This window comes from Pangasianodon hypophthalmus, chromosome 15 (assembly GCF_027358585.1).
Source record: "Pangasianodon hypophthalmus isolate fPanHyp1 chromosome 15, fPanHyp1.pri, whole genome shotgun sequence".
Lineage (NCBI taxonomy): Eukaryota > Metazoa > Chordata > Actinopteri > Siluriformes > Pangasiidae > Pangasianodon > Pangasianodon hypophthalmus.
Genome location: NC_069724.1, coordinates 15,604,989 through 15,621,746, shown reverse-complemented (window position 1 = coordinate 15,621,746; position 16,758 = coordinate 15,604,989). Strand labels below are relative to the sequence as shown.

The following is a 16,758-nucleotide window of genomic DNA, read 5'->3' as shown; positions in this document are numbered from 1 at the left end:
TTGCGTTACTGCAGTTCTGGCAGGAGGAATGGGCAAAAATTCCAGAAGAGTATTGTGAGAAGCTTGTGGAAGGCTACTCCAAGTGTTTGATTCAAGTTAAACAATTAAAAGGCAATGACGCCAAATGCTAACACAGTGTATGTAAACTTTTGACCCACTGAAAATCTGTTATGGTAAATAAAAGCTCTTATATCTTAGCTATTATTATGAAATGACTTCCTATGAAAATAAAGTAGATAGCCAAATTGACTTAACACAGGAAATGTATGGTAACATGAAATGTGTGGAGTTGTGAACAACAACTGTAGTTCTATTATTTAATTATGCCTTGTTAGGAGCTGTGTATATAGTATTAGTTGATAATGTATTAGTTGAAATGCTGCAAAGAAATATTTTAAATAGTTATTTTGACACTGAATGTTTTAAATAATAATCCAACTAATTGTTTAATAAAAAATTTTTGATACATTATACAATACATTTTTCAGAATGAACAGATAATGCATTCTAAACAGATACAAATTAAATGTGCTAAAATATTATTTAGGTGGCTACTGTTGTCTAATCAGTAGTTCCTTGATTTGGGAAAAACATCATTGATTTGAAACGATATATCCTTAGGTTAATCAGTCACATTAGAAAGAAAGTATCTTGTGGAGATTAATTATATACTTGAGTGATGTAGCTGAGGAACTGTAGAAGTTCAGGAGTTGAATACATTTATGTCCTGCAAATTGCAATTTGTTATTACATTTTGTAAATGAAAAATTTCTTGCAGCCCTGAATCTCTGGGGGCATACAAAAAACAAATCCAAGTACAGATGGGTCATTCCGTATCAACTTAACCAGAGATAGTTGCACTATGATCTCAGAATTTGCAAAAACTTTCAGTACATAAAGTTTGGTACAAAGCACTGACAGCTCTCAAATATTGTAGTGATCAAGTTCAAGTTCAAGTTCAAGTGGCGTTTTTGTCATTTCGGCCATATACAAGTACATGTACAAGATCATACAAGATCTGCCCATTGGTCATTAAAATCCAATGTGTAGAAGGTAATGATGTTAATTTTTAAAAAAAAAAACAAATTAAGCTTTCTTCACTGTTTGGTGGCTTCACTTTTAATGATTACAAAGCTGTTAGTGTATTTTTCATGTAGTCTAGATGGTTTTCTCCTTATTTGCTCACAGCAAGGCTGTATCTGACTTTATTATGTGTCCTTCAAAATGGCCAAAAAATGCAATAATTGCACAAAATCTTCTGAAAATTCCGAAGCACTTTTCAGATGCTCATAGAAAGATCAGTATTGAGAGACTTGAAATTTGCTAGACTATTACAAACATTGGTTCTGACAACACTACCCATCATTATGGACACCAGATATTGCTACTACTCTTAGATATAAGGTTTAAAATTAAAAAAAGAAAGTCAAAAATTATATAACATTCTTTATACTATATAGAGAATGAAAACAAACAAAAACTTTTACATCACACGATGTAAAGCTCATCAAAAGAGGAATGTGTTTACATGGACTTGGTGCTGAAAATTTCAACAAGCTTTACATCCATAGGTCGGTCACTATTTAAGATCATCAAATTGAGATGACAAAGAAAATTGTCATATTCAAAAAGGGAACTTGGTGATGCACAGAAGAGTTTAGAGACAGAAACTTCAGAAAATGAAAATGTCTCTATTCCTGCATCCACATTGCCCCCTACCCTCATTCAAGTGACCTTAGATGTGTAAGATTTGCTTGGTGCCTTTCATACACATCTTGACTGGGATTCTAGCACCAGACTCAGGAAGCCAGGGAAGTCAATACAAGATCAAAAGCAAAGTCCTTGAAGATAGTAATGTAAAGTTTGAAAGTTACATTCACAGTAGTCAGATCTAAATAGGCTTGAATCAGTCAGGTTTCACTTGTTACTCTGAGCTATTGTCTCTCTAGTACTTAATATGTTAACATTACATGTACATTTGTGAATAAATATTGACCTTTTACATCTATACAATTTTGATTTTTTTTCATAATGATGCCAGCCCCATTGGCAAGTATAATTTGGGGGTGCATATAGTACTAGGATATTAGTTTATGTATGCAAAATTTCAGGTCCTTAGTTGCTTTTCAACATTGGATTTTATGCTCCTTCTCATGGTAATGATGAAATCGGCACTGAACTAAATTACCCATTAGCCCCAGCATGTCACATGACCATGACACTTGTCCCATTGATCACCCACATCTGTTTTGTGTTAATCCTAATCAGCACCCCTATTTAAATCCTGGTCTCTGTATGTTTCACTGTCAACCTTTTGTTGTGTGTATGTTGTTGTGTGTTCCACAGCCTTGATCATTGTTTGCCTGTTTTGGCCTTTTAGCTATTGTTTATGTTTATAGGTTTTGTTTTCACTGTTTTGGTTGTTTGTGTTGCACCTTCTACAATAAAATCTGCACTTGCATCCGCTGCCTCTACAAAAGCCCTGACAGAAAGCTTGACCGAAACATTGATACAGCAGATTTTTTCACTGTCCAGGAAGCCCTCTTAGAGAGGAACCGCATGCTGGGGGAGCAACAGGGGGAGCTTGGGTCAAGGCCACTCAGGAATGGCTCGACACCATGTGCCCTTTCAGAAAATTTTTTAAGGGGGGCTGCTGACCCAACCATAACCATCTACCACCTTTCCTGCCCCACTACGGCCGTCACTCAGTCTACCTGCCCAACTCAGGACATCCCTCAGCCCCCTTGCTCCGCAGACAACATTGCTCCACCTCCGTGCTCGGCTGAGGACGCCGCTCCACCTCCGTGCTCGGCTGCGGACGTCGTTCCGCCTCCTTGCACTGCTGAGGACACCGCTCCCCCATCTTGCTTCGTGGAGGACATCGCGCCCCCTCTGGTTCTGCATTGAACTTTGCTCCCCCAGCTGGCTTCGCAGTGGCCATTGCTCCGCGCTCGTTCTCTGCCTTGGACATTGCGCCACCCCTCCACATGCTCTGCTTCACTGATTGGACGTCGCGTCTCCTGGCAGCTCTGTGAAGGGTAGCACTCCTAAGAAGCCTGATCAGCTTGGGAATGTCTCGTCTGGCTGTCCAAGACCCCCTCTCAAAGTCGTTTCGCGCGTCGGGAGCTGCACATTAAAGTTGGGTGAAGGGGGATTCTGTCTTGGTTATGACAAAATCGGCAATGAACTACATTACCCATCAGCCCCAGCATGTCACATGACCATGTCACATGTCCCATTGATCACCCACACGTGTTTTGTGTTAACCCTAATCAGCACCCCTATTTACGACCTGGTCTCTGTATATTTCATTGTTAAGCTTTTGTCGTTGTTGTGCATACGTGTCATCATGTATTCCACAGCCTTGATCATAGTCTGCCTCTTTTGACCTTTTAGCCATTGTTTGTTTATAGTTCTTGTTTTCACTGTTTTGGTTGTTCGTGTTGCACCTTTACAATAAAATCTGCACTTGCATCTGCTGCCTCTACAAAATCCTTGAAACTCCTCAAAAATTGTAGCCATATTTGCATCCCTGTATTTCTAAACCTAGTGGTCCTTTCTGAAGGAAACATGGTGGTTATATTCCACACATGTCACAAGCTACAAAAAAGAAAATGGAGATATATAGCATAGGGAATTTTCTATAATTTTTCAAAATACGAATAAAATTGATGAATTTCCTAAATTTACAACCTACGTGTAGAACCATTATTTGGTATCCAAAAAGATATCAGTGCCATCAGAATCAAGTACTATAAATCTCCAGCTAGTTTTCAGTCTGTATGTACAGTACTGACCTTTCTGTGAGCATCTGAAAAGTGTTTCAGAATGACTTTTAAATGTGAATATTGCATTTTTGGTCATTTTGAAGGCCCATATTTAGAAGAATAAGACAGATACAGCTTTTTACATTATCTGGTGTCTCTGAGAAGTACACTATAGCCAAAAGTTTGTGGACACCTGATCATCCCACACATATGTGCTTTTTAGAACTTCTCATTCCAGATTTAGTCCCCCCTATGCTGATATAATAACCACTCTTCTAGGAAGGCTTTCCACTAGATTTTGGAATGTGGCTGTTGGGATTTGCCCATTCAGCCACAAGAGAATTAGTGAGGTCAGGCACTGTTGTCAGGCGAGGAAGCCTGGGGTGCAGTCGTCATTCCAGTTCATCCAAAAGGTGTTCAATGGGATAGAGGTCAGGGCTCTGTGCAGGCCACTCCAGTTCTTCCATTCCAGCCTTGGCAAACCATATCTTCATGGACCATGCACTGTGCACAGGGATATTTTGGTACACTTCCTCAGATCTACGCCAATCCTGTGTTGTAGGTATATAGGTAATTCCTTTGATGTCATGGCTTTATTCTTGCTCTGACATGCACTGTCAGGTGTGGGGCTTTATATAGACAGATGTGTAACATTTCAAATCATGCCAAATCAGCTGAGTTTACAACAACCGGTAAACTTTAATCAAGTTGTCTCAACAAGAAAATGATTTGAATATCTGTGTAATATATGTGATTTTAAAAAATGAATTAAAAAGTTTACAAATTTTAATTTATTATAAAAAAATTGTTATAAAAAAGATAAATGACCATAAAATAAATGTAATATAACGAAATGAAATAAATGTGATGAGGTCTGAATACCTTCTGAATACATTGTCGAGTTCTCTCGTATATGTTTCAGGATAAGTGAAATTGTGCCTGACAATCGTGTCTTATATGTCACAAGACTCAGGCCAACATGTATAACACACCACACATAGTTACAACTGGACTACTTATACTACTTGTTGATTCTGTTTTCCTCCCTGAAATTTAGCTGAATTTTTGGTATTAATCCTTTCATAAAATAAATTCATTTGTACAGTGGAACATTGGAAAACTGTTCTTATATATCTTTTATTTATTTATTGTATTATTTTATAGAGAGAAAAAGAATTAAATAAACTGAAGAAAAAATGACTTTTTCTCAGACCATTCTTGGGTGGAACCTCTGAAGAACTCTACTTCTTACATGTGAACAATTACACAGTATAAGCAGTTGTTTGAGTTCTTAGTTAAATCAGGTTAAATTGTGTTAAATGACTGTGCTCCTGCATATGTAAATATGCAATAATAGTAATATATAGTAAAAGTATCTATACATTATAAAATGTAGAAAATGTTTTATGCATCCTGGATTTAAGGTTTTAAGGTCATTTTCAATTAGAAATTTACATTATGTTTGACTTATCAGGCAGTAGAACGTTTTCTTGCTTTGTTTCGTCCATTGCCATTCATTAAACTTCTCAATATGTGCCATATCCCATCTAAATTTCAGCCTAAAGGAAGCCTTGCAGAAACTTTTTAAATCATAAATCACTCTTTGTAATGTGTAATTTAAAGGGCTATCATGTAAAACACTATATAACTCAAAATTAAAAGTGCTATATACAGCACCTGCTCATTCATGCAGTTATTCAGTCAGCCAATGTGGCACCAGTGCTATACATGAAACCATGCAGATACAGGTCAAGAGTTTCATGTTCACATCAAAACTGGACAGTCGAAGATTGGAAAAAGATCAGGCAATGTTTTTCCAATCTTCACGTGTCTAGATTCATTGAGCCAGTTCCCACTGTAACCTCAGTGTAGAACATTGGTATGTGAGGGTGTGGAGGAAGACTGGGGTGGTAGGTAGAATTTTAGCCAAGCCCCGGGCTCATGTTTATATAGTCCACCCTTTTCAGCACACTTCCAACCACTCAGTTCCGTCCTCGCAGCTTTCACTCTGTCAAGTTCAAGTTCATACGCTCCTCGGCGTGTGTGTGTGTGTGCGTGTGTGTGCGTGTGCGCGCGCATGTGCGTGTGTGTCTTGCAAGGTCCGCCAGCTATACCACTCTCTCTCTCTCTCTTGCTGATAAAGGGAGTCACTGAAAGCACAAAGAGACACAAATAAGTAAACTGGCCGTAATAAGACGCAGGTGAGAATCATCATGCATTACCTGCTGGTTCGACCCGCCTTCTCTCTGTCCACAGCTGACGCTTGACCACGCCCCTGCTGCCACACTCAGATTCTTGGTCCTGGCTACAAGCAGTGGAACCCAGTGAGGTCTTCTGCTGTCATATCCCATCTGCCTCAAGTTTAGGTGTGTTGTGTGTTCTGTGATGCTTTACTGCTGGTCATGGGTTAAAGCGCCAGCCCTAGTACTGCCAAGCTGCCAGTGTTTGGCCCTTGAGCAAGGCACTTAACTCTCTCTGCTCCAGGGGCATCATGGCTCTGCGCGAGCACCCTGTGCTCTGATCCCAACTTCCAAACAAGCTGGGATATGCGAAGAAAAGAATTGCACTGTGCCCTAAAGTATATGTGACAGAAGGCTTCTTCTTCTTCTTACTATAAGTACCTAAATGAAATGTCAATACAGCTCCTTTTTCTCTACTAGCATCATATATGCCAGGATGGCTTGTACGGTTCAGAGCTGTCCTGTGCAACTTGTGACTTCGTTCAGAGCTACAGTTTTTTTCTATCCTCTAAAGCCGCACTACACTTTGTCAGATTGGTCAGCAGTTAGTACTGGACCTGGTTCAGCATCTAGCAACTCACAGACAAGCCAGCTAGCTTCAAATCAGCTGTGACCACCAAACTTATAATGGTGGCGTCTCAATTAGGGTTGGACACAGTAACTCAAGCTGCAGCCCGAAGGTTTTTTCACTCACCAGTCAAAACATAATCAGTGTACCTCAGTGTAAAGATTAGATGAACAGTTATGTGGCAGGTTTCTCCATGGTGAAGGCCTTGGCTAATATGTGGTGCTAGTACTCCATGGTGAAGGCCTTGGCTAATAATACAAACAACCTCTACTTCACACAGAAACTCCAAGTGGACTCACCCATGATTAGCCTCACTGAAGGCAATTCATCTGCCTGCTCTACACAATGGAGCAGCAGATGCGCTAGCCAAACAGCGCATATGTCCAGGAAAGTGACATCTCCAGAGGTGGTGCAGCATATCTGGGAAAAGTTCAAGCACAGGCAGTCCTCTTTGCTGATGCTATGTCAACTCGCTTTCAAGCATGGTTCTTTCTAATGAAATCAAATGGCCCTCTGGGTCAGGACACACTAGACCATGACTAGACCCACAGGATCTAGCAATAGAACCACATAATTCTGCTCATAGCACTGATGTAGCCAGCAAAACCCTGGTTCCCAATGTTACTCTCACTAGTAAGATTCCTGACTGAGTCCCAGGCCAATCCATTCCCAAGATTACTGGGTGGGAAAAGTGGGGAATAACTGCCACCTTTTTATTTTATTTTTTTGTCCCTTATACAGTCATGGGAAATAGAAAGTACATACTCCTTCAATTTTAGGTTTTTATATATTAGGGCCTAAATAACAATTGTGTGGTCCTCACCAACTTCTATAAACAAACAAATAACCTCAGGTACTGACAAAAACACAATAGATTTCATAAACCAGGTGGAAAAAAATAAGTACACTCTCCCTACTTCCACAATCATTAGGAGAGTAATTAGCAGCCAGGTGTTACTAATGAAATGCTCAAGATTAGTTGATCAACAAGAAATGTGACCACCTCTATAAAAGCAGACCTTCTGGCATTTTGATGTTCTGGAGCATTCAGGTTTGTGTCTACATCATGCCAAGAAGAAAGGACATTAGCCATGACCTCAGAGAAGCAATTGTTACTGCTCATCAATCTGGGAACGGCTATAATCACCAAACAATTTGAAATTCAAATGGACAATTACAAATGGAGAACCTTAAAGACAGTTGCCAATCTTCCCAAGAGTGGGCATCCCAGAAAATTCTTAATGCTCAGATATGAAGAAAAAAAGACAAGACTTACATCATTTGACCTACAGGCCTCTGTAAGCACATTAAATGTTTCTGGAAGGTGGGGCTGCTGAACTCTGGGGAACTGCAGGCAGTGGCAGTCTCTTCTTTCATGGTGCCGGGGTAGGAGGAGTCCTGGAAGCAGGCAGGCAGGCAGGCAGGGTCACAGTGTCCCTGAGTCTGCGTACACGGACATGTGGTCCTTGGTGTGCTGGATGGCCACTGAGTCCAGTTGGTGGCACTGGACCCACTCCAACATTTTGGCCAGCAGCTGATGGACAAACTGCTCCAGTGCCACCAGCTTGATGACCTTCTCTGCTCAGGCAGGGTCCAGTTGCAGCTAGCATTTGCAGGTGTCCAGGAGTCGCTGGGCATTTGTGAACAGACTATGGGCAGCCAGGTGGGCTTCACCCATCAGGAGGGCCTGAATGTCTTTGTGACGACATTCTCTGAGCTGCTTCCTCCCATGTTTCAGCACCAGTGCGAAACATGCCTCTGCACAGGGACGAAAAAAGGCAAACCACAGAAAAAAAAACAAATAGAAAACCAGCAGCTTTCCAGCAGCTCGGTCCACTTCAGTTCAGCTTCGCAGTCACACACAGAAAATCAGAGGCTTTTGAGTGGCCCACTTTGTTTCAGTTCAGCTCCTGTCACCCATATACACACATACCCACACACACATCAGCCATACTCATTGAGAGAAAGAGAAAAGAAAGAAAACCAGCATAAGCATCTGCAATATGAGAGACAGGTGTGGAACTTTAATTTGCTCACTCCCGCACACTTCTGCTGCAGACTCATGCTAAACCATGCCCCCTACCTGCCACAGTTACATTAGGGTATTTATAGTAAGTACTATGTCACTGTCATATGACTTTCTGGTAATGATCTCCATATGAGTATGCGCATGAGAGAATAGGTTTTCATAAAACCACAGTTATATTTGTAACTAGCATTATTTGACTTACTGTAGCCTTCCTGTTGGCCCAAACCAGTTTGGCCATTCTCCTCTGAAGTCTTTCATCAACAAAGCATTTTGCTGAACTGCTGCTCACTGGATGTTTTTTTGTTTTTCTCACCATTCTATCTGTAAACTCTAGACTGTTGTGTGTGAAAATCCCAGGGGACCAGCAGTTTCTGAAATAATGAAGCCACAGTCAAAGTCACTTAGGTCACAGATGCTCAATGTGAACATTATCTGAAGATCTTAACCTGTATCTGCATGACTTTATGCATTATGCTGCTGCCACATAATTGGCTGATTGGATAATTGCATGAATGAACAGATGATTCTAATAAAGTGGTTGGTGAGTGTGTATGTATAGAGTGGATATCTAGAATTCAGTATATAAAAGGCATTTAAAGTTTTGTGGGTTAATACATTTAGCCATCATACGTAAACCTGAAACCACTAAAAGCGTGGTTAGAAGGTCACCCAAACCTTACCTTACCTACCCCACCTCCCAATTACCTGCAGGCAAAGTCAGCCTGTCTATCCACTCTCCTCGTGTGGCTTCAGGCAGCCCTACTCTTCCAGTCTCGCCAGCAACTCCTCCTATTCCAGGTACAGTATCAGCTGAAACCATCAGAGTCTGAGGTTTCAGCTAAAAGTGCTATTACCCCCCATAGCCTGCCTGTGCAACTTCTGCCCAGCCTAGCTTGCCTAAGCTTTTGCCATGTATGTGCCCTACATTGCTTTAATAAAATAATTGCTCACAGACTACACTGAAGTGTCTGTATAAACACAGATATTCGTGGTTTAAATGGAGGGACTTACAAAACCATAGCCCTCATGTCTAAGACCTAGACTAATGCTGCGTTCGACAACGCAGAACTCCTATCAAGAATTTTGGGAAGGTCTTGTCAACCCCAAGTGTGGTGTCAAACCAACATGGTACTAAGAGTAACTGATTATACAATTCTGTGTTAAATATACTTCAATCATCACAGTTAGCTGGCTAGAGGCATCCATGTTTTTTCCCCACTTTGTAGTATGCTTGAAGGTCAAAAATGATGTAATTCTGAGTTCCAACTTCCCAGAAGTTGAATGAAGCATCAGATCAGACCAAAATCATTTGTGGGATATAATTCCAAGACAGTGATATACCAAGACAGTTTTACTGGCATTAAATTTCTGTATCAATTTGTAGGGCTTAAATCTACGTAGACTTAAAACAGTATCACATTTTTAAGTTTAGAATGGCTCAACACCACGTTAAATATCCCAAGTCAGATATTGATATTCAGATATAGAGCCATGAAGGGAGAGGTTTATAATACTTCACAAATTAATTATTTGATTAGGAAAAAGGGAACTGGAAATACACAGTATTAAAAGATTAGTGTAAGTAAATTGAATGCTGGGTGTAAGGCTCTTGCTTTCTGTGTGGTTTGTCTTTTGTTGGATGATGAAAGGAAGAAGCATCTGTGTACCCAATGTTTTAGTTGCTGAATGGCTGCACTCCAGCCTTGCAAGCGCCTGCAAACCATTGCTGTGGCTTTTCACATTAGACATCAGCTCTGCCATGAAATCATTGTTTTTGCACAAGTGTATAATTTTTTGAGATTTATTTGAGTATATAATTTTTATATCAATTAAATTAAATTGTGCTTTTAACAATAGATATTTTTGCAAATCAGCTTTACAGAAATCCAGAAAATTACAGATTCTTAATGAGCAATCCTGAAGTTGATAGTGGAACAAAAGAACTTTCTGAGATGGCATGAAGAAGAAAACCTGTTCTAAGTGATAGGAGGATTTTGAACATTATAATAAAGAGCCAAGTAGCCAAGAGGCAGGTAGACAAAACTAAATTTGTTAAAAGGATACAGATAAATGTCTGGTATGATTATATTGAATATGAATATGAATGCTGAGATGACCATGGGACAAGCTTTATAGTGACACCCACAGTTCCTCAGGAACCTCAGGATGTACAAGGCGCCAAGTATCTAGGTAAGATTATCCACTGAAACAGGAAGGTAAGTCTTATGATTTGGTCTGCTTATGAAAGGGAAACAATAGTTGCTGCTTTTTCTTAACAAACAACATGTTAATTATGACATGACCAAGTGGTAATTCTTGATTTATTGTCACACAGTTAATTTTTCTATTAGTTGCTGTGACCTGAAAAAAAGTCAAATCTGAAGAATTGCCTACCTGAAGTCCTCCTTGTATCTTGGTTGACTAATATATTGACTAATATCTTCTCTGGGTCCTTCAGAAAAACTCTGGGTCCTTCAGAAACAGGTGTATTAATACTGAGATCACATGACAATGTCATTGCACACAATAGACTTCATTCAACTAATTATGTGCACTAGAACTATTTTAGGGATTTACACCAAGGGGGATGATTACTGAGGCAGTCACAATTTTTACTTTTTTTTTTATTTGTGGGCAATTTTTCAAGCTGTATTGATTTTTTCCCCCTACTTTATTATTATGGTCTATCTTATGTAGATTCATGACATCTCAGTTAAGTCCATTTCAGTTCGAGCATGTATGTGGAAAATGTGGAAAAGTTCTAGGGGGTTAATACTTGTGCAAAGCACTTTATGTAGTGCCCTATATCAAATATGACATCATTAAAGAATCAGTGACACAGTTCACCCTCTGTCTCCTTTTGTCCTCAATACCAGCCCTGCGTGTGTTCTCAAAGGATGAGACAGCTTGGTGAATGGTGTGTCTCCAGACCTCGTGATCAGAGGCTAGAGCAGACCACTGGCAGTGGTCAATGTGACAGGCACCAAGGGATTTCTTCGGAGTCCTTATACCTCTTTTTCGGTGCCCCTCTGTCACAGTGGCCAGTGGTGAGTTCGCCATACAGCACATCTTGAGTAAGTGATGATCCTCCATCCGGAAGATGTGCCCTTCCCACCACAGCAGCATGGCCTTGATGCGGGTAATCTTCACCTGTTTGAGGACTTCAGTGTAGGTGACGAAGTCATTCCAGTGGATGTTGAGGATGGTACAGAGGCAGTGCTGATGGAAGCGCTCAAGGAGACACAGGTGGTGATGGTAAGTGACGACTCGGAGGGTGGTCAGTACAACGGCTCTGTACACACTGATCTTTGTGCCTTTCTTCAGATGTTTGTTGTTCCAAACGCTTTCCTACAATCTGCTGAATGCGCTGTCTGCCTTTGCCAGTCTGCTTTCAATCTCTATCGACCTTGCCATCTGAGGAGATGACGCACCCCAAGTAGCTGACCTGGTGGGCAGTCTTCAGCTCTGACTCACCAATGGTGATGCGGGGAGGGTGGTAATCTTCTTGAGGTGTGGGCTGGTGGAGAACTTCTGTCTTCTTCAGTCTGAAGAGCTTGGCAGCCTCAGCAAAGCAGGATGTTATGTGCTGCAGAACAGTCATCATGGGTGAGACAAGGGTAGCATCATCGGCAAAGTGTAGCTCTCAGATGAGTTGCTCCACTGTCTTCATGGGGCCTTTAGCCATCTCAGGTTGGACAGGCTGCCATTCGTGCGGTATCAGATGTAGACACCATCCTCATCATCAAGGTCTATTGTGGCCCTTTGGAGCATCATGCTGAAGAAGATTGTGAAGAGAGTTTGCGTGAGGACGTAGCCATGCTTTATGGCGTTGCCTATTGAGGAAGGCTCTGAGAGGTCATTGCTGTGTCTGACTTGGCCATGCTGGTCCTCATGTAGCTGGATGATCATGTTGAGGAACTTTGGGGGAAATCCTAGTTGTTTCATGATTTGCCACAGACCTTTTCTGCTCACAGTGTCAAACGCTTTGGTAAGATCTACAAACTTCATGTACAGTCATTTGTTCTGTTCCCTACATTTCTGTTGGAGCTATCTGAGAACAAATACCATGTCAGTGGTGCTCATTTTAGCTCTGAAGCCCCACTGGCTCTCTGGGAGGAGTTCTTCTGCAATGGAGGGTACCAGTCTGTTCAGGAGTACTCTTGCAAGTATTTTTCCTGCAACAGAAAGCAGGGTTATTCCGTGATAGTTGGAGCAGTCTGACTTTTCCCCCTTGTTCTTGTACAGGGTGACGATGACCATGTCACAGAGGTCCTGTGGTAGTTTGCCTTGTTCCCAGCAGCAGACAAAGAACTCATGAAATTTTGTGTGTAGTGCTGGGTCCTCATGCATCCAGATCTCAAATGAGATTCCAATATTCAATAAATGACGTGAACTTATTCAGATATCTTGTACTACTAAGATACAATGGTTATTTGACCAGGAAGTTTAGGAAAATTATGTTTTTACAGGCTTATATTAATGAAGTATGAAATGGGATCTTTTTTATATGAAAAATAAATGAATATAGAAAAGTAAATAATAGGAAAACTTACATAGAAAACTTACATGTTACATTGAAAAATGGCCAGTATTCAGATAGCAGTCAACTACATTGTCCAACTGGAATGCAGTTACTTTAGAATGGGTTTTGTGATCAGGGGATAGGAGATAAACCAGCCAACCTGGCACCAACAACCATGTCAACCTCAAAGTCGGTGAGTTTACTTTTTTCCCCACGTGTGATATGAGTGTAAACTGAAGCTGTTGGCGTATATATGTCTGCATAATTTTATCCATCTTACTGCTGCCACATGATTGGCTGATTGGCTCAAAAAGCACATATGGGTGTGATGGTCAGGTGTCCACAGACTTTTGGCCATATAGTGCAGCTTCACTCACAGACTAAGAACTAGTAGTCATTATATTATGGTTTTTAACCCTGGAATGGCAAATGTTGGTGCCTTTTCTGCTTTTCTGTATTCTTGTTATGGGATTACTAAATGATGTTTAATAAGTAAGGAATAAAACATGACTATTCATGCTGTTATATTAAAATAATGAATGAAGGGGTGGTATGTTAAGTTCAGTAATAATTCTACTCCACAGCAAAATGCCAGTGATTACAGTTTTTTTTTTAATTAATCAAAGAACAGAATGTTATACATTTTTACTATATAATTCAGGGGTTTACTATATAATTCTAACATAAGTTTACTATATAATTCAGGGGTTCCCAAATGGACATTATGAAATTTCTGTAATTTATGAAATTTATAATATACTATGCTACTGTAACATTTGAATTTTTTTATGTTAGTAACATATGTATGTGTAATGTAAGTGACAAAAACAAATAAAATAGGCTGTGTTGAGTGTAAATGGTGACTGCTATAGTAGCTCTTCTGTGGGATCGGCAGACAGGCTAGCCTTTGCTCCCCATGCGCATCAATGAACCTTGGGCACCCATGACCCTGTCGCCAGGTTCACCAGTTGTCCTTCCTTGGACCGTTTTTGGTAGGTACTAACCACTGCATACTACGAACACCCCACAACACCTGCCATTTTGGAGATGCTCTGTTCTTCACAATTTGGCCCTTGTCAAAGTCACTCATATGTAGCTACAGCGCATGCTCTAGCTCCAAGGTCTCTACTGCTCATTTTTTTTACATTTTTTACATTTTTACATTGCTCAGATTCTGGCTCTCATGTTTGCAAGATGGCGACTCCCATTTCAACCAAATAGGTCCTCCAAGCCATACAATGGAAGTAAATGCTGCCATATTGTCCATTTACACATACACCGATCAGCCATAACATTAAAACTACCTGCCTAATATTGTGAAGGTTCCCCTTGTGCCACCAAAACAGCACTGAATCATCGAGGCATGGACTCCACAAGACCTCTGAAGGTGTGTTCTGGTGTCTGGCACCAAAACATTAGCACCAGATCCTATAAGTCCTGTAAGTTCTGAGGTGGGGCCTCCATGGATCGGACTTGTTTGTCCAATACATCCCTCAGACACTCGATCAGATTGAGATCTGGGGAATTTGGAGTCAACACCTTGAACTCTTTGTCATATAACACAAACCATTCCTGAACAATTTTTTGCAGTGTGGCAGGGAGCATTATCCTGCTGAAAGAGGCCACTACCATTAGGGAATATCCTTGCCATGAAGGGGTGTACTTGGTCTGCAACAATGTTTAGGTAGGTGGTACATGTAAAAGTAACATCCACATGAAAGCCAGAACCCAAAGTTTCCCAGCAGAACATTGCCCAGAGCAGCACACTGCCCCTGCCGGCTTGCTTTCTTCCCATAGTGCATCGTGGTACCATCTTTTCCCCAGGTAAGTGACTCAAATGCACCTGGCCATCCACATGATATAAAAGAAAATGGAATTCATCAGACTAGGCCACTTTCTTCCATTGCTCCATGATCCAGTTCTGTTGCTCACATGCCCATTGTAGGCACCTTTGGTGGTGGACAGAAGTTAGCATGGGCACTCTGACTGGTCTGAGGCTACACAGCCCCATACGCAGCAAGCTGCAATGCACCGTGTGTTCTGACACCATTCTGTCAAAGCCAGCATTATCTTTTTCAGCGATTTGTGCTACAGTAACTCATCTGTGTGATCGGACCAGATGGGCTAGGCTTCACGCCCCATGCACATCAATGAGCCTTAGCTACCCATGACCCTGTCACCGGTTCATCAGTTGTCCTTCCTTGGACCACTTTCGGTAGGTACTAACCACTGCATATCTGGAACACCCCACAACAACAGAGTGCAGTAGTGTAATGTTCAATTCAATTTTATTTATATAGCGCTTTTAACAATGGACATTGTCACAAAGCAGCTTTACAGAAATAAATGGATTCAGAAAAAAAAGATATATTGTAAATACGTGAATTTATCCCTAATGAGCAAGCCAGAGGCGACGGTGGCAAGGAAAAACTCCCTGAGATGATATGAGGAAGAAACCTTGAGAGGAACCAGGCTCAAATTGTTATTTGTTAAAAGCGCTATACAAATAAATTGAATTGAGTTGAATAATGTACACCCTGTAACAGTCCTAAATGTTGAGTGGTAATGCAAATGTTCTTTAGTGGTGTGAGTGGTTATCATTGAGCAGCCGTATTGCCTGTGGGATAAAACTGTCCCTGAGTCTGTTTATGTGTGCTCTGATGCTGCAGTACTTTCTACCTGAAAGTACTAGTAAAAAGAGGCCGTGGCTTGGGTGGCTTTGGTATTTTATGATCATTGAAGCCCTCTTTATGCATCTCCTGGTGTAGATGTCTTGGCAAGAGGGATGCTCACGTCAAGTGATGCCCTGTGCCGTTCGTACAACCCTCTGCAGTGCTCTGCACTCGAAAGCAGTGCAGTTGCCAAACCAACAGACGATGATGGCGTCAGGTTGTTCTCAATGGTACCATTGTAGAATGAACTGAGGACTACAGGTTCATGCTGAACCTTCTTAGCCACCATAGGTGGTAGAGGCATTGCTCTAGTTTATTGTGAGTGCACTGTGTTCTTGACTGCTTCCTGTAGTCTATGACCATTTATTTTGTTGTCCCAACATTAAGGGACAGGTTGTTGTCGTGACACCACTGTGACAGTGCTCAGTTGTTTGAGATCAGGCCTATGACCATTGTGTCAACAGCAAATTTGATGATGACGTTTTGACACTCGTGACACCAGTTTTATGTTATGTGTCCAGCCACCATACTAATCCCTGTGAGTGAGCTGTTAAAGCAGATTCAAAAATTTAACAGCACTGTAAACCATAGTACCCAAGTATGTACAGTCCTTTGGCCGAATGTCCCATGCAGCAAGCTGCTGGCCACATCTAGGGTCAAATCAAACCAAACCAGAATTGATTATCTGCTGCCAACACTGAATCATTGAAGTTCAGTTCTTTATTTAAGATCTGGGATTACTAAACAGTGGTTAAATACCACTTAGTAATACTTAATATGTGTATGATATATACAGTCCCCTTCAAAAATGTTGGAACAGCAAGGCCAATTCTTTTGTTTTTGCTATACACTGAAGACATTTGGGTTCAAGATCAAAAGATGAATATGAGACAGTAGATAAGAATTTCAGCTTTCATGTTCTGATATTTACTTCTAGATGTATTAAAAACTTAGAATGTG

General features: G+C 40.9%; 1 protein-coding gene across 7 annotated transcripts in view; it reads left to right on the top strand.

Annotated features, from left to right (window-relative positions):
• The window catches only part of tcf7 (transcription factor 7), a 104,470-nt gene that overhangs the window by 58,340 nt on the left and 29,372 nt on the right, over window positions 1–16,758 (top strand). For 6 of the 7 annotated variants that reach the window (XR_004579633.2, XM_026929261.3, XM_034311455.2 and 3 more), the window contains exon 6: window positions 9,316–9,402. The exons of the other annotated variant lie outside the window; for it this stretch is intronic. Coding sequence is in view for 5 of the 6 variants with exons in the window: in XM_026929261.3 (XP_026785062.2) it covers window positions 9,316–9,402 (87 nt within the window). In the remaining variant the exon portion in view is untranslated. The remainder of the gene's footprint in view (window positions 1–9,315; window positions 9,403–16,758) is intronic. 7 annotated transcript variants of the gene reach the window in all.